Raw genomic sequence first — 19,351 nt, forward strand, 5'->3', positions numbered from 1 at the left:
ATCACCCTAACCCCTTTGCCCTGAGCCTGTGCTAGGCACTTTTGGGACCATTATGAAACACACTGGGGTGTGTTTGCAATGCCAGTGAATGGATGAGATGGTGTCTTGGCTTACTGAAAGAGCGCAAAAGGAGTGAATGCTCCAGGACGCTTAGTGGATGAGTGTGGCTGACTCTTGGCTGAGGGACAGGGAAGACTCAAGGTTTTGATCACACCGTTTCTCGTTGTTCTCATTCCTGTACCCAAAGGAACCCATGGTTGTCTCTGCAAAGATCAATGTCTGAGGTTGGACTGCAGGCTACACAAAGGCCCTTGAGTGTCATTTATAGTGGAGGCCGTACGTTATCATACGTGACCGCCTCCCTGGAGGTGAGGTCAGTAGCGCTGGGCACAGCCCCCCCACCAGCTGACCAGGAGCCCAGAAGCCACCTGTCAGGATGGGGAGGCAGACATGCAGGTTGAACTCACTGGCCACTGACAATAGAGAAAGTTACCTCCTGCTTCTTCCCCCCACACCGTCTATCTGGACCATCCATAAATGAAACAGTGGAATCACTTAAAAGCTGTCTCAGTTGTAAACCCAGAGCCCCAGAAGGTTGCCGGTGCCTTGAATTGAACAACTTATCGCCTGAGTGACAAATCTCACTGCTGCTCTGCCATTTGCTCTCAGCAGCTGCTGGGTCTTCCTAATCTCGATTATTGATTCCGCGGAGTTTAAGGGATGAATTTCTAGAGGTGTTCCGAGCTGAGACTGTTAGGCTTTGGGAGACAGGATCTTGGACATTTTGACAAAGACTAACTGATCCGACTATGGGTGCTTCACTTTCATTTTTTTAAGTGTTACAATCACATAAGTACGTGAGAAAAGATGACAAGTTCAAGGAGGCTGATAGTTACTCTTGGGGCAGACAATGAAAGCCCATCCAGGGAGCTGCTGAGAGCTGTGGGCTTTGGGAGCCAAGGAGCCACTCGGAGAGGACCTGACCACTCTCCTCAGGTGTCAGAACCTCGTGATCCTATGGAGGAGGGCGGACATGGCCGTATAATGAACACTGTTTTATGTCATTCTCTTCAGCAGAACATTTTCTCAACCAGTGCTTCTAAGTATGTACAGTGTAATTGTTTATGATGAGAACAGCAAAGCACAGGAAAAAGCTGATGTGCCTTCTATTTCATCAAAAATTATTTTATTAAGTCTGTTATTACATTGTGCTTGTGATGGTTACCTATATTTGGTTTTCAGCTCCTTAATTTAATTAACAGTCAGTTCTTCAATCTGTGAGATAGTAGAACGATTGGGTAGCAATGTTTGTTTTCTCCATATCATCGTATCCATTTTGAGCTGTTCTCTGTGTCCTATTTTTTTCATTTCTCTATGTTTCCCTAATAGTGTTTGCCTGTCCACTGTCAGTGTATTTCCTGCTCAGTGAGAATTGGTAAGAGCTCTCTGAAGTTATTAGTATCTAGTTAAAATTCTTGTCCTTTATAATATTGCCAAGTGTTATAGGAAATTTGAGTGTTGACATTTGCCTATTATTCATTCATTTGTGCACCAAATATCTATTGAGCATCTTTATTTTCAAGTCACTGTGCTAGGATGGTGATCAAGCTGTGTAGAGAAGCCCAGAGTACACTGAGAGCATATGACAGAAGGATGAAATCCCAACAAGGAAATCGGGATGTGCTGTTTCAGCTGAAACTCAAGGAAAAGTAGGAAGTGGCCAGTCAGGGGCTGGAAGGCAGGTGTGGGTCCACCAAGGAGAGGAGCAGCCTTTAGAACAGCCTAGGATCAGAGGAAGTAAAGAGATGTAGACAGTGGTCATCCCAGCAAATACAATTAAAACCACACACATAGTAAATGAAGCTTGACCAGCACTCAGGAGTATTAATTAGATTTATGAATTTAATGTTGGAAGTGAGCCTTTTCCTAGGCTAATTATTATGTAAAATGTATGTAAATATAATAGGAAATGCAAAATGATCACAAAATGATTTTCATAATTTAGTTTCTGAATATCCTTCAGTACCTCAAACCTAATTAAGTGTACAATAAATGTTTATTGAATTGAACGTCATCTTTTTCTTGTGAGAAGTAATTATCACTGAAACCTTTATAGATAAAAAGCCGAAGATCTCAAACCTCCTTTTAACTCATTGGATGTATAAGGAAGAAGAAGCGTTTAAAATTTATATTCTCATCTCTAAATAAAAGTTAAATACCATGACCCTTCCATAGAGTGCAGAAACATAAAAAAATACCCTACCCTTACCCTTGGATCAATCTTATTTTTTTTAATAAGAAGAGAAATTCAGAAGGACTACTTCAAATAAGCCATTGGTACAAGTTCATATTTCATCAGGAACGTCACTAGAATCTTGCACGCCTATACTGACCCCTTTGAAACTTCTGCTTCTCACCTCTCAGGGTCACTGACACCCTCCTTTCTCCTTTGCTTTCCACCCGCCCCCCATAGGTGGGAAAGGGGGTTGGGAGGTGGGAGAAATGGGCGAAGGGGCATGAACTGTGGGGTGATGGATGGTACCTGGACTTGTCATGGTGGCCCCTCTGTAGTGTATACAGATGTTGAATTATAATGCTACATACCTGAAAGGTATATTAGAATTATATTTTTTTAAGAAAAAACTGGGAACCATGGAGAATTATTACAAAGAATTCTCTGAAAACAACTATCATCAAAAGCAATTAAAATGTAATGAAAGCTTAAAATTAATTAGTAATTAATTAAAAGAAAAGAACAATTGCATGGACCAGAAGCCTTGGGTTTGCACCTGGGCTGTGTTGTTTACACTACTGTGTGACCTTGGGCATCCTGTGAACTCTGAGTCTTTCTTTAGTTCTGAAATTGGGTCTAACACACGATCTGTCCGTTTCGCAGCATCTTCATGAGGATTAATACAGGCGAAAGTTGTTTGTAAACTGAAGTGCTAAGAAAGGGTAAAACTATACTATCAGGATTTGCTTAACAAAACACACTGACTAGATTGATGTTCAGTTTTTATTCCCTTTATTCCTCGTTTTTGGTAAAATACTTAAAATTTCCAATCACTACTGCCCTTTAACTTTTATGCCAATATACCGAGACTACTGCTACTACTACTGAAGTAGACTACTACTTCAGTAGTATCTGTGGGGACTTCCCTGGTGGCGCAGTGGTTAAGAATCCGCCTGCCAATGCAGGGGACACGGGTTTGAGCACTGGTCCGGGAAGATCCCACATGCCGCGGAGCAACTAAGCCCGTGCACCACAACTACTGAGCCTGCGCTCTAGAGCCCGTGAGCCACAGCTCCTGAAGCCTGCGCGCCTAGAGCCCGTGCTCCACAACAAGAGAAGCCACCACAGTGAGAAGCCCACACACTGTGACGAAGAGTAGCCCCTGCTCGCCACAACTAGAGAAAAGCCCGTGTGCAGCAACGAAGACCCAACGCAGCCATAAATAAATAAATAAAAACAAATAAATTTATATTTAAAAAAATAGTATCTGTATTCTAAAGGAAACCCATACTTTGACAATAAGTTTATGGTCGTTGTAAGAAATATGTGCAGTCATTCTGTAAAATCATCAGTTTTAGAAGACCTACTGTTCCAATCCAAACCCCACAGAGATGAGAAAGCACTGCTGGTTGGAGAGGTTACAAACAAGGGCTCTTTCCTGGGAACGAAGGTGCAGAGCTGTTCAGAAGCATCAAATATGCAGCCAACCACAGTATGAAGTTTGGTGACCCTGGGTTTAAATCCTAGTGCTTGTTTGCCCTATAATCTCAGGCAAGTGATACTTTTCTGTCTCATTTTCTTCCTCAATTAGTTGTGAGTGATAATATCTACCTCAAAGGGCAGCTAGGAGGTGAATGACAGTAAGCAAAGCAGTCAGGACAGCATCTACCACAGACGTTATCAGCTCAATATAGGAAAGCTTTTCTTATTTATTGTTGACTCTATTCTGGTCTGTAAAGACGGCAGTACCTTGTAGATAACTTGGTAGCCTCTTTTTTTATGCCTGTGTCATAGGAAAGTTTCTAAGTCCCAGTATAATACTTCTGAACCTCAGTTATGATCTGACAGGAATAATAATTATGCTAATAAAAAAATGAAGAATTGTTGTTACTTGGATTGAGTAGCTATAATGTGGCAGTCCCATGCTTGGTCCTTTATGAAGTGATTTCTAATCATCCAGAGCAGAGTTCCTGGTCAAATGCCAGCACTCTGTGTACAGATACAGGAACTGAGGTCTGGGGGGATTAACAGTCAGCCATGCTCTCCCTGTGCAACAGTGCATGGCCTGCAAGGCCCCTCCCAGGAGCCATCCCTGCCACAGACATCGTCCCTGCAGAATCTCTCTGGAACCAATGTGGTTACACCTTCCTTTGCAGACATGGGCTTTTCTGAAAATTAATATCCTTTCTTTATTGTCTCTTCCAGTGTTAAGAAAATATATAATGCCTTTGTTTTTAGATTATGATCCTTGTAATCTTTGGGGTTTATCTCTAATACTTCATTCTTAGAAGTTAAAGCAGGGTTTTTTGGTTTTGGTTTTCTTCACTATTTCTTCATTTTTGTTTTTAAGCTAAGACTTCCTTTTTATTTTTTTGGTCAAGCCTAACTCCATCAAAATCTGCTCAGTGTTTACTAGCGAAATTTTGAGTACTTGAAGGACTTGGGTTAAACAGCTTTGTTTTAGTGTATTGGATTTTAATCAAATCAAATCAAATCAATTTTAATCAAATTCATCAGTCTTTTTTTTTTGATATGTATGTTCTTTTTTCATATTACCGTGTTTAATAGTCTCCGGAGGATAAAGAAAGAAAATACCAATTCTTTTGAAATGCTTATTAATAGTTTTTTTTTTTAATTGTTCCCTCTTCTTTATTGAAGAATTGTAAACTGCAAGACCATCTTAAACCTTTGGGACTAAAGGTTCTTTTGTCACAGTTCTGGAACCTTTTGAAAAGGTTCTATCCATTGCTAAACTTGTTTAAGGAAAGGAGCTCTAAATACCTGACTTCCAACCTAAAATTTTTCCTTTTTTCATTGGTACACATAGTCACAAAAACTAAAATGTCATTTAACAGTAAAACTTCAGTTTTATATTACTATATTGGCTCAGTTTTTTTATGAGTTATTGTAGCTGAATTGCTACAGAGTGTGTTCACAAAAGGTACTAAATCCCTTATTACCACTGCCACCACCCTTCCCCCACCTGATTTTAGGTGACTTTTATTGTATTAAAAAATAATACTCTGCATTCCTTTACTGCCAGGAAACAAAGATCATTTTTATTAAAGTTGCTTTTAGGATGACAGTGTCAGTCATCTCTTTGAAAATTCATTTTGGAAACTAAGTTTGTTCTTCCAGAACCCTTGAAAAGAAGCCTGAAAAATTGCAGGGGAAGATAATAATAATAGAGCAGATGTATTTGAGCAGTTATACTGTGAAACTTAATTTAACTTTCCCTCAAACTCCATTTCAAACTTGCTTTTGTGCATGAAAATATACTGTCTCGCTTTCCTTCCCTCATGTCTCAGATTTTCTTTTTCTTCAACATAATCCCCTCCAAAGGATTCTGTGTAGGAGACCAGAGCTCCAGTCTGATGCTCCGGGGCCCACAGGGCAGGTGCACAGGCCTTGCTCAGGGCCTTCTCTGCAGAAGGCCAGGCCAGGGGCCACTGGCCTGGGAAGGGTGCAAGGGGCTCTCACTGCCAAATTCTACCACCACTGCCCCCAAAACAACCAACACATCTGTAATATTTTGACTTCACCTTAATGATTAAAATGGAGAGCAAATGAAATAACTAAAATTGAGAGAAGATGGCTCTTGTAACCTGTGGCATGATTAGAGAAGGCAGAAAAAGGAGTTCCAAGTTTGCCTGGAAGGCACCTGTGGGGAGGTGGAGGGGAGCAGAGACCCAGGCTCTGCGTGTTTGCAGGCTGCTCTCCCTGCCCTCCCCCAGAGAGCAATCTACCTGGTTCTTATTCCTCACCTTGGGCATCACAGCGGGATGGGAGTCAGCAACCAGCCCTGGCTGTCATGCCCTGCAGCGTCCTTCTGCCAGGAGCTGGGCAGTATGGAAACTGTGAGGAAAACCCTGCCACTCCTGGGATTCCTCTCCGGGAAACTCGGGCACTCTCGGGACAGGCCTGCTGGGCCCTGGCAGGCATCTGAGCCAGAGCCCGGCCATTACCCTCAGTGTTTGGTCCTATTGATGAAGAATCCTCGTGCCTCTCGGGAGTCTGATGGGAGACTTGTTGAGATTTGGGTGGGTCTTTGTTGGCACAGGTGGTCGTAGTGAATGGAGATTGCATTGGGAATCCAAAGACATGAGCTTTTTGTTTGCTGTCATTGCTTTATCTCTAATTTGGGGGGAAAGTTGATGGCTGTAGGCAGCACAGGACAGTCTTCAGGCGTCACCGGCAGTAGGAGCGTTTGGGCACTAGGTCCAGGCCAGATGTCCTCGGGGAAGCTGATGCCACAAGAGATTTTTATTTTTTCAGTAGATCTTTTTGGAGTATAATTGCTTCACAATACCATGTTAGTTTCTGTTGTACACCAAAGTGAATCAGCCATATGCATACACAGTCCCCATATCCACTCCCTCTTCAGCCTCCCTCCCACCCTCCCTATCCCACCCATCTAGGTCATCACAAAGCACCAAGCCGATCTCCCTGTGCTATGCTGCTGCTTCCCACTAGCTAGCTATTTTACATTCGGTAGTGTGTATATGTCGATGCTACTCTCACTTTGCCCCAGCTTCCCCCTCCACGCCCCTGTGTCCTCAAGTCCACTGTAGACACTGACACTCCCCCTCTGTACCCTCTTTCACTCTGTACAAACCTCTGTCAGCATCTTGTCCCAGTTCTTTGTTGGAGGGACCTGTTTCTAACACCCCGAGAACGGGGACAGTGTGGACTTCATTCCTCTTTTTCTTCTTCCCTTGTGCCTGGCACAAGGCTTGATATGTGATAAATATCGTAGAAAATAAGGAAATATGAATAAAATAGTTTTCTTCTCACTTGTTGACGTCACAACTTGCCTGATCTTGTACCAGGGATTATAAAAATATCAGAGCTGGAAAGGACCTTAGTGGTCAGGGGATGATTTGGTGGCAGTGCTGGACCCAGTCACCTGGGCATGGGGATCCCAGTTCACTGTGCTCTCAGTGGCACCCCCTTCGGGACAGTGGCATTTGTATTCTGGCTCACCTGGCCTGCACTACTGCTACCTTTAGGGACTGAAAGATCCTGACTTGAGTATAATAATGAAGATATTTAGTATGGCTTTGATAGTATTTGATTTTTCTAGTTTTATTCAAATCCCTAGAGCTATTTAAGAAAAACAAGCTTTAAAAATAGTAGCAGACCTTGAGTTATAATTTTTATAGTCATGCATTTGTTATGAAATTGTGATGATTAAATTATGACAAACGTAACTGAAATGAAGTGTGCAAAGGAAAATGTCTTCACTTGTTAAAAGGAGGAGAAGTCACTCTTAAAGATGTTCCATCTTGGACTAATTTACTTGAAATTTGGTGCCTGTCGTGAAGATTAATAACATGTGGCCTTTTACACAGCTTCTCGGCCCAAGTCTAATGTTCTAGTTGTCCTTTTATTATCCCAAACCTCCATAACTAAAGGATTTTTCCTTCCTGCCCTTTGTTCACAATATGGAGCTGTAATTGAGTTCATATTTCTCGCCCAGCCTTTCAGCTATAATTAATATTTTATTATATCAGATTTTGTCACTAACTAGCAGAGCAGCAGGGTGTGGGAGCACGTGCTCAGGCGTGCTTACACATACACACACACACACACGTGCACACACATGCAGAACAGAAGTAACTTAGGGATGCCAGGCGAGCTCCTGATGATGAATTATGGCCGAGAGAGCATCAGTTTTATTTGTGGTACCCTGAAAATATGCCACAGCAATAGACGGCCGATCCTATCTAGAAGAGAGCAGGACAAAGAGAAATTAAACGGATCAGTTTATGCTGTGCAGTGTGTTACCCAGGGTCCATTGTTTGTGGAAAACTAGTGATCAGACCTCATTTGTGAGTCAATGAGCAGGACAGGCTCTGTCAGCTGCTCTCAGCACCAGTGTTATGTGGATCCTAGTCATGATGACAAACACATTGAACTTATTGAACTGACCTTTCTTTTTCCTCATTTTAAACTGGTGACAATACTTTTAAAATGTAGTTCAGTTGTACCAGGTCATTGGGATCTTCAGGGTGTCATTTCAGTAAATGCTGACAGGTTTAGGGAAAGGATGTGACTGAAAAAGAACAGGAAGAAAATGCATTCTGCGTTATTGCATAAATAAACCTGAATTACACATTTATTTTACCTGCCTTGAATATAATTTATACTTTCATTTTCCCTCACCCCCCCGCAAAGAGTTAATCTTCAGGAAGATGTTAATACTAGACTTCATTCTTTTTTTCTAGAGAGAGAATAGGTGGTTTTTACCAAAAATTGCAGATCAAGCTGAAAGTCACTAATAGTGCCATGAAATGAAAAATATTCTAAGTCCTTGAAATGATGAGAAATGACAACTTTAAAGGATTGGCAAAAGCAGCAATGAAACGGATCAGTACTTTTCTCCTCCTCACCCCCCACCATCCTGCTATCTGGTTGGATAATCCTTCAATATTTTATGCTGATAAGAAACAGAATAAGTGGGTAGGAAAATGGACTTATGACTAAGGGCTTAATCCGGAAATGAATTAGGACACACATCTTGAAGTCAGTTTCAAGTCTGCAGTAGGCTTCCCCTAACATCTTCAAAGTTAGAAAAGACCAAAACCATCTTGTCACATTTGAACTTTCAAGTTTAACAAACTACATGAAAGATGTTCAGATGTTCTTTTCTAGGTTATACTTCATGGGCTAGTCTGTATAAATGCAGATTTCTTATTCTCCTTCTAAAAGCCTCAGAGTTTTGTTGTAGAAAAGCCTAGCATCAATTAAACTTTAAATTAAATTTCATTCTGTAAGAAAGTTCGGATACAGTGATGTCACATTTTTGGCAGATTCATCTTCACGATGGATTGTGCCCTCACATTGCAAATGCCTTAGGAAAGTTTTATGTGATTTTAAATTCCAGAACAGTGGTGGAGGAAGGCTAGGAATGGTGAGACTTTGATAAACAAAGAGGCCGTCAGTAACACATTAAAAGGATTTTAATTCAGCTCACTAAGCTAGAAACCTCTGTTTGGTTTTCCATCTGTGAGAATTTGCTCTTTTCAATCATCCTTTTAGGAAAAACATTCAAACAGTGAGATTTTCAAACGTACTTTTGAGATGACACTTGTGGTTGGAAAGATCTTGTGAAAATCATCAGTGGGATGATGTTATTTGTACAAATGAAAAACACATCAGTCACCAAGTTCTGTCCAGGTACCGCTGACCTGGATGCCAGTAGTGTGTTTATTTCCATCCAGGAGGCAGCAGTGTGTGGCCACTGGGCAGCAGAACGGATTCAGCCATTTTTCATTAGCACTTGGACTTTGATTAAAGGGAATAGAAAAGAGCTGCTTGACCTTTCGGTGCTTAAATTATTAAAGAGCAAATAGATTTGAGGTCTGGATGCTTGCAAATCTAATTTGTCTTGTGGAGCAAGGATGAAAAGACATTTTGGGTTTGAAATTGCTCTAGTCAACTTAGTTTTTCCTTTAATATATCTGAAGATGAGTAGATGGTAGCTATTTAAAAAGTAATACGTCTGGAGTAGAGTGCATGGCATAACGTACCAACTGGCTGAAATGGAGGCCCACTAAATAATCATTTAATTCTTGAATTTTCATCTGATCCTCATCAACTTGCTACTTGGAAAAATTAATTTTTTTCAGCCGTATTCACTTAGATGGCATTAAAATTACAAAACAATTGTCTTTCTCTAGGGGGTGTCAAATATCATATTGTTCAAGTTAAATCAGGCCAGTGCCTGGCACATACTAGGGGCTCAGAAAGTATGCGTTGACTTAATAAATGAGGAAAGCTGGGGAAAGATGGATGGAAAGTGAGGATGGAGATGAGGGGAGAGAGGAAGCAGAGTTGCAGCTTCCGATTCTCTCCATTTCTCCTTATTTGCAGGTTGTACAGGATAAACTTGCAATCTAACCTGCATTATCTTATTGGAAAACCTTTTTCTTGGTAATTCCCTTCTCTCTTACCTCTTGGGTATTCAGGAAATGAATACAAAAGAAACTTAGTATTAAGTTTTAGTAAAGCGAAGCATATTAGTGAATATCAGTATATTTCCTCCCTCCTACTACATATAAGCTATATAAAGTAAAAATTACTTCTGGATTACGTTACGCTTTCAAAAATATGTACTTCGTGGCCCACTTCATTCTGTCTCATGAGATACAGCCGTGACTAACTGTGTTGTCGGGTGGTCGGGAGGCCACATCTACTGTTTAATTAACTATGCCCCAGATAGAATGGGCACCTCACCTCTGAACCTCAGTTTTCTCACAAGTAAAACCAGAAAACAAAACCTACATGTGCAAGGCTCCTGGCCTAGCACTTCCTGTATGGAATAACTTCTGCAAATTTTTTTCTTCGCATAAATCTTCATATTTCTACTTTGTCTAGTATACTAGGCTTTCCAGAAGTTGTTTTTAAAGTGGAATTTTGAAAATCATGTCCTATAGCAAGTAAATTGGAAAAGCTTGCTGATAGAAGAAAGCCAGTGTTAAAAATTACTTAATGGAGAATCTCTTTGCAAAGCAATTAATTATTCTTTGATTTATCCATCTTGTGAGAGTAGTTCTTGTATGCTGAATAAAAATTCTGAATAAAAAAATATATAAAATGTACCCTGGAGACCCATCTAATTCTCTCATTTCATAGGAAAAAAATAAGAACCAAAGATGTTAATTTAAAACCCCAGTTTTAGCAGAATTAGGAGTAGAGTCTAGGGGGATGCACACGCCAGTGTCTGCTACCCTGACAGAAGGCGTTGCAGGAAAACAGTCACACTTTCTTAATGATGTTTGCACTTCTCTAACGGAAGCCTTGAGTGTTACACATTGTCCCTCTGTTACATTCTGTTGGTTGCATGCAATCTTCAAGGTTAGCCAACGCCATACTTGGTGGGAGAAATGCCAAAGAACTTGCAGATATAGTGGAATCGCCACATCTGACTGTAGATGTAAGAGGTCAGGGAGAAGCGGGAGTGAAATCAAAGCCCCCTCTGTCTCTGCCTGTGTTCCTTGTTCCCCCCACCCCCAAGGGAAGGTCCTTCCTAAATTCTTCCTTCCATGTTGGATACACCCTGCAGTGAGAACTCGGCAGGATTTGGTGGAGCATCTTACGGGACCAATAGAAAGTCTTGATGTTAGGAAGTAAGAGTCATATTTCTCTTCTTTTCTTCAAGTTTACATCCCTGCTCAGAAGTCCCTTTATCATTATTTACACTGTAAGCCCGCTGGACTCCCTGCCTACTGAGCAGTCATTCTGATGTTGTACAACCGTCAGTTTTTCTTTGGACAGAATTACAAACTGAACGGCAGCTGCGTTGCATGACTGAAATAGAATGTGCTAAGTGGTTGTACTTCCAGAAACAGGAGATTCACTGGGTGCAGATTCAGAGTTCACACGGACAGGAGCACAGGGAGGGACCTCTCCGGCCGACCCCAGCTCTTGGCCTTGGTAGGCACCTCCCTTCTATTCTGTTTCCCCGGCTTTAATGAGTGGCTGTGCTGAGCAGCCCCAGGGTTACAGCGTTGCTCGGGGAGTCAGGGTGCTTCTCTGACAAAGTAAGAAAAAGATATATCTCCTTGTCAGAAGGACTTGCAATCTAGTCTGGATTCAGTTTTTGAAAGCTGTTGTCGAGGTTTGTTTTTTCTCAGTATTAGAAACTTGTCTTTTCCCCAACCAAACTGCACAACAGTTCATCATTCTAGTAAATGTATGTAGCTCAATAAAGAAGTCCATCCCTTCAAAGTTTCTCCTCTTCTCCTAAGGTTAATTCGAAACTCACAGGTATTGGAGGGGGGGTGGGGAGGGAAAGGTGAGTAGGGACCAGGAGATCCACTCCTTGGTGGGGACATCTGTCTCACAGGCATCTTCTGAGGATACTCATCCCCATCTTATCTTTATATAGAATTCAAGTAGCCCTGTTCATGGTTTACTCTTAGAAACCACTTGTAACCCCAGGGTGTTGGCTTTTGAAATTCCAGTGCCTTTTCTCTGCTTTTCTGATGTCCTCACTTTCCACTGACCGAATATGGTGAAAACAAAGGAATAGAAGAAAATATGGGAAGTTACACCTGGGTTAACCCGAATCATCACACATTGTATCTTGTGACTTGATAAAACTTCACACACGATCATACAGATGTCACCGAAGAAAATATTACGTTGCCTTTTTTAATAAACTTACGGTTAATATTGATTGGTTCATTGACTAGGTAAACTGAGTTCATTTTCTACAAATTCATCTTCAGTTACATGTAAGAAGAATGTTACCTTGGTGTCCTGCTCACATAAACAGCAGAGATTGTTATATAAAAATGTTTTAACTATGGTAAATTTTCTTTCCCTCCAGAAGTTGTCTTATTTGGGGGTGAGAGAGTTCTGTGCAAAGGCATTAAGCACTTTCCCTCTCTGTCATGGAGCAAGTGTTGAATCCGTGTCCATTAGGCACTAAGCACTTATTATTGGCTCTATCCAGTGTGTTCTTTATTTGGGGTCTCCTGTGGGTCTCCACAGTTGAAGACCATGGGAATCAACTCTGTTATCCGAAACTATCACTGATAATACTCTCTTTTTTCTAGTGTCTACCAAATAGTTGTCGAGGAAGAGCGTCCTCGAAGAGCTAAAAAAACAACAGAAATCTTAAAATGCTACCCGGTGCCCATCCACTTCCAGAATGCTTCTCTCCTGAACTCCCAGTACTACTTCGCTGCTGAATTCCCAGCCAACAGCCTCCAATCGGCTCAGCCTTTTACTATTGGTGATAATAAGACATACAATGGATACTGGAACACCCCTCTCCTTCCCCATAAAAGCTACAGAATTTATTTCCAAGCTGCTAGCAGAGCCAACGGGGTAAGTTTTATAAATGGCTGTTTACATAGGCCATTCAGTGTTATCAGTGCGAACACAGTCAGATCACATAAGGTAGCAGTAAGAAGGAAAGTCATGCTTTTGTGTGCTTTTACTTGGAATAAATGTGTTTTATTTGCTCTTTTTAAAATTATTTTCACCTGGAGAAATTCATGGGAAGAAATGCATATATTCATATTTGTTTGGGTAGGAAGAAGATATTGTCAACATGATGGTTTTTATTTTCGGTTTTTACTTGTTACCAAAAGTTGGCTAGTAATTCTGCTTAGCCTACTATTTCACAGGGAAATAGTACAGCTCTAACACGTACATTCCGCTCATTTACAATTTTGTGAGATTCACAGCATCTGTCTTTTCAGCATATTCTGTACCATTTCTTTGGTTCCACAAGAGTTTATGCTTCCTATAGCTGGGACTAAATTAGTTATCTTTCTTTTTTTTTCTAAGAGAAAACAGCTTTGGAAAGATGAGATAGAAACAAAATAAAAACTATCAAGTTGTTTTTGAATTTTTTTCCCTTTCCTGTTCAGACCAACCCAGAGCTCTGATGAGATAGGAAAGTCTCCTTAGAAGGAAGGGTGAATTTTCCAGATATGACAGTGGTTTCCTCCTTCACAGCGTGGGTCTCGGTACCATCACTGCCTTTGGCCAGTGAGAAGCGGGGGAAATCAGGGGCACAGGTTTTGCCCACGAGTGTCTGCACAGGGAGCCAGTGAGGGTCCGGAGGAGGAAGCCAGGGGGGCCACCTGGCAGAGGCGTTCTGTGTGTAACTCCAGGCTCGCCATCTGCTCCCAGGGTGTCCACCAGCACCACCGCCAGCACTGGAGCCGGAAAATGTATCAGAGCGCAGTCCAAGTGCTAATCTCTGTGTGGTTAATGCCACACTTGGAACAATGAGAACCTCCCTTATCCGTATTTAAAGAGAACTGCAGAGATTTTATTTGTTTCACATAAAACATGAATAGTGATTTTTTTCCCCCTCTTTATTTAACACAGGAAACCAAAATAGACTGTGTCCAAGTGGCCACAAAAGGTAGGTTGAAATTGTGCGAAGCTCTGCTGTCTTCTGTCCTTTACGAGCTTAGATGGCGTTTCAGAACTTCTTGAAATGTTCATGTCATTGAAATCAGTGTGTGCTCCTAGGTGTGTGCTAGGATTGTAGGCCAGTTAAATTTGACTGTGTTTCACACAGGTATTTCTTTTAAATGAGAAGTCACATTGCTGTGTTTCAAAGCAGTTTTCAGTGGTTATCTTTTTAAAACTTCTATTAAAATAGAATTATTCCTATTAAAATAGAATCTTTTTATATGATCTCGTTTCTACTGTGGTATAAACCACAGTACCCTACATAGTAATACTGGGTCTAACGATGTTCAGATGCATAATAGTAAAATACCTGCTGCTGTTTTAAAGCAATTATCTAGTTATAATAGGTCTGTAGAGTCTGCGTGGGCTTTTCTCACTGGGGATGTGTGTCTCTGTGAACCCAGGAACCAGGTGATGTTATTGTGGACCTTATGTTTCCCAGGCCTGGTTACAATCCTGAGAAAATGTGATGGAGGTTGAAAGGTAGATTAGGATGAACCAGCATAAGCTCACCACACAGGGCCTCCTAAAGAAGAGTGCAGGTGTGTGTGCGTGTGTGCGTGCGTGTGTGTGCACACGTGTGCATGTGTGTGTGTGCGTGTGTGTGTGCGCACGTGTGTGTGCGCGTACTGTAACATCATCTCGTCAACCTCGCAGTGCGCTTTTACCGTCCCATGTGGAAGTATTTGAGAAGATGCCGCGAGAAACATCCGATGCTGCAGGAAAACGAGGCAGTGTACATTAACACTTGCAGTTAAACGCACTCTTTCAGATCAGTAGAGGAACCATGAGGACAGGGAGGAAGTGCTGGGAGATTGAATTTGGGAAGGACGGCAAGAAGGCAGAAAGCACCAGGTTTCGTCAGCTCATAGGGGGTCACTTGACAAGTTCTGTTGGATGAACGTATCTTGTTTTTGCTGTTTAACGCTCAGGCAGCTTAGTTTGAATATATCATGGGTGCCCATCAGCATTTTCAAAATTCTCATTGAATTTGTATTTCTTGAAGAAACATGACCTTTTTATTCCATTAACTTGGCAAACACTTCTTGGTTTCATGTTACGTGCCAGGCCTTGTGGGAGGTACTCACCTTATTTGTATTTTGTTTGTCCTCATGGGCTCATAGCTCTATTTCCAAGAATCTCCTTATATTGATTTTAAAACACTCAATTCTTTATATCATATTGTACCTGATTAAGAGCCTTTATTCTAGGGATAAATTAATTTAAAAATGAGATTGCAGATATTGATGTGTTTTCTAAACTGTAATTCGCTGTTGACTATTAATTATCACAGTATTATAAGGCCTTTGAATGAGGTATCGACGTTCTCAGGCCTCCGATCAAGGCCCATGCTCGGATTGCTTTATTGAATTCTGCTGACCCTTGAGGTCTCAACAGAAAACCCAGTTCCAGAGTGCCTGATTCATAATGCCTTGCGTTTCACATCACAGCTGAAAGTTAAAATTACTTTCATATGTATGTTCTCATTTATTTCTTCTAAGTTACTGTGAGAAAGGAGACATGTATTGCTATTTTTATTTTTGAGACAAAGAAAATGCATTATTTGGGGAGATGAATTGACTTGCCAAGGTCACTCAGCTAATAATCTGTGTGTCAAGGCTTGATCCCAAGCATTTGGCCTCCTACACCAATGTTTCCCTGTATCTCATGGCTTTTCACCCAGCAGAACCTCTGGCCAGTCGTAGTTCTGCAGCATATAAGTATCTGTCCTCCTTTTTATTAGAACTGAGTCACCACCCAGTTGACTCTGGAAACAACAGAATATCTGCCATCCTGTTCATGTGCAGAGTTAAATAATTATATAAACAACACTAGTAAATATGGAAATGTGATGTTTGCTGTTTTCACAATAGATTGAATTAGATGGTGATTTGGATCGTTTTCTTGTATCATCAGCTAGATTTAATCAATATTGTAATTTGTTTTTCAATTCACCAAAGGATGATTAGGCAATCAGATGACCTGATTGACTAAATATTTCTCTGCTCATATTTTCTGAGTCATTTGCAAACATTTACACAGCAACAAACTCTATCCAACCAAATAACCTTTTTGGGGGGAAGAGGGAAACAAATTTTAATTTTCATTGCCTCACTTTGTCATTCCTATTCATAAAATCACAGCACAGGAGGGAACCTCAGGAGATAGTCTCCTGCTGGGTGAAAACTACACTGTTTGGTACCATTTTATTTCATGAATTTCTATACGTACAGGTTCAGCAACCTTCCTTTACAGCACTGTATAATGTTTCATCACCTTTATAATCAGATAATTTTTTGCTTATTCATACTAAAATTGATTTTGCAATGAAGGAAGCCATTCCATCTTGATGACTTCATCAAAACAGAGAAATTGGCAGGTCTGACAGTGTTACTGGTACCATATCATAAAGATGTTTGAAATTTAAAAGAGTTCAAGCATCTTGACTGTTTTTGCCACTTAGCGCTGACAATATAGTGGCTTAATTGAATTTTCAGACACTAAACCACTTTCCTGAGCAGCATTTTGAATTTACAAAGATTTCAGTGTTCTCATGAAACAATTGTTGACAAGTATCTTTATAGAGAAAGTATGGAGGTGGATTTTTTTCCGCAAGGAACTAATTTGTAATTTCAAACACGGATATGTCTCTTAAAGATATATTTCATGCTAGTTATAAATTTAATGTAGTGATTTTTTTTTTTTTTTTTTTTTTTTGCGGTACGCGGGCCTCTCACTGTCGTGGCCTCTCCCGTTGCGGAGGACAGGCTCCGGACGCCCAGGCTCAGCGGCCATGGCTCACGGGCCCAGCCGCTCCGCGGCACGTGGGATCTTCCCAGACCGGGGCACGAACCCGTGTCCCCTGCATCAGCAGGCGGACTCTCAACCACTGCGCCACCAGGGAAGCCCTGTAGTGATTATTTTAATCATATTCCAAGGGTACATTTTGATTCTAATCATCTCAAATATAAAGCCTCATAAAAAATTGGACACCAGAAAATACCTAAGGTGCGTCATTACATATCTCCATATGTTGGGGAATTGCCTGTATTTTTATGTATCCTCCTTTAATTTATATACCTAGATTCATCATAAGTATATGTGGTTAGCTATAGGCAAACTCACCCCAGACTATTCTATCTCTTGAGTTAAAAAGACACCATACAGGACTTCCCTGGTGGCGCGGTAGTTAAGAATCCGCCTGCCAATGCACGGGACACAGGTTCGAGCCCTGGTCTGGGAAGATCCCACATGCCACGGAGCAACTAAGCCCGTGTGCCACAGCTACTGAGCCTGCACTCTAGGGCCCGTGAGCCACAACTACTGAGCCTGCAAGCCACAACTACCAAAGCCCGTGTGCCTAGAGCCCGTGCTCTGCAATAAGAGAAGCCACTGCAATGAGAAGCCCATGCACTGCAACAAAGAGCAGCCCCCACTCGCCGCAACTAGAGAAAGCCCGCATGCAGCAATGAAAACCCAATGCAGCCAAAAATAAAATAAATAAATTTATAAAAAGTAACTAAATAAAGTAAATTGTAAAAATAAAAAAAGAAAGACAGCATACGATGACAATATACTTGATGTTTTGGGGTTACCCTCCCAACAGGATTCTTTTTAATCTTTATGGTGGAGTACATAGAATGGCTTTTAGCTACTTTTAGATTCTCCTAATTTTTATTTTGATTTTTAATCACATTCACATTTTTATAGTTGAATTCTGTTTAACACCACTTGATCCAGCTATGTCTTAGCAATGCTTGTATATGTTTTCCTTAACTTTCACATACCTTATGGCTGCCTATGGTAACTAGTAGCGTGGAAACTCTTTTCTGCTAGTTTTGGAAGAATTTGTTAGTGATCAATTGTAAAGAATTTGTTGATGATCAATTCTAAACTGACAGGAAACTTTTACTTTCACTTAAAAGTAAAAATCTGTCTTGTCAGTAAATTAGATTTCTTGTATTAAATGAGGTATAGTCATTCTAATTGATATAATAATTAGTTTAAACTGTATACTTTGCATTAATCTCCCATAAAATAACTTTTTCCATGACATGATGCCAGCTATGTTTCTCCTTGACAATATAGCCATTTGGGAGCTTTCTTGTTATACATTTATTTAAAAAAAAAATTTGAGGACACACATAGATCAAAAGTGAGGGGATGGAAAAAGATATTTCATGCAAGTGGAAATGACAATAAACCAGGGGTCACAATACTCATATCAGACAAAACAGGCTCTAAAACAAAGGACATAAAGAAAGATAAAGAAGGACACTACATAATGATAAAAGGATCAGTACAAGAAGAGGATATTACACTTGTCAACATACATGTACCCAGTATAGCAGCACCAAAATACATAAAACAAATACTAACAGACATAAATGGAGAAATTGGTGGGGATACATAATAGTAGGAGACTTTAACACCCCACTCACATCAATGGACAGATCTTCTGGACAGAAAATCAGTAATGCAGCAGAGATCCTAAATGATACAATAGAACAGTTAGAGCTAATTGATATTTTCAGGACATTTCATCCAAAAAAACCCAGAATACACATTCTTTTCAAGTGCACATGGAACATTCTCTAGGATTGACCACATACAAGGGCACAAAACAAGCCTCAACAAATTTAAGAGGATAAAAAATATTTAAGTGCCTATTATGTTAGGCATAGTGTAATCTTTAAAACTTCCAGACATAGATACATAAAAATATCACTTTTTAAATTTTGAGGATTTTGAGTTCATAAAAGTTTTGAGGTTTTTGTTTGTTTCTTTGTTTTTAGTGTATGGGGGGGGGATGTCATATGTATTAACTTATTCCTCTCCTTGCTATGATTTGACTAACAGCAGTATAGCTAGAAATCAAGACAAAAACTGCATGAAAACCACATGCTAAATTATTTTCAAAAGTATTATAGTAGTCAGATATAAACCTTAAAGAAAAAGAAAACAAAACCATTATTCTAATGTCATATTTTAAGGTGAATTTTCTGTGCAAAAATGCTCCACTGTTTTTAAGTGTAGTCTTTTATTTAACTTACATTTGTATGGCAATGTGCTTTGCTGGGAGACCTTCAGGAAACTTTGAAGGATTTCTATTGTTCTGATACAATTTCTAACTATATTCAGAAATGTGAATGTTTCTTTTTTTAATCACTAGGC

At 40.4% G+C, this 19,351-nt stretch overlaps 1 protein-coding gene across 1 annotated transcript in view; it reads left to right on the forward strand.

The window, feature by feature from the left end:
- The window catches only part of PTPRM (protein tyrosine phosphatase receptor type M), a 570,916-nt gene that overhangs the window by 288,767 nt on the left and 262,798 nt on the right, over window positions 1-19,351 (forward strand). The window contains exons 12-13 of the mRNA XM_065889474.1: window positions 12,799-13,072; window positions 14,087-14,123. Coding sequence (XP_065745546.1) covers window positions 12,799-13,072; window positions 14,087-14,123 — 311 coding nt within the window. The remainder of the gene's footprint in view (window positions 1-12,798; window positions 13,073-14,086; window positions 14,124-19,351) is intronic.

This window comes from Phocoena phocoena, chromosome 13 (assembly GCF_963924675.1).
Source record: "Phocoena phocoena chromosome 13, mPhoPho1.1, whole genome shotgun sequence".
NCBI lineage: Eukaryota > Metazoa > Chordata > Mammalia > Artiodactyla > Phocoenidae > Phocoena > Phocoena phocoena.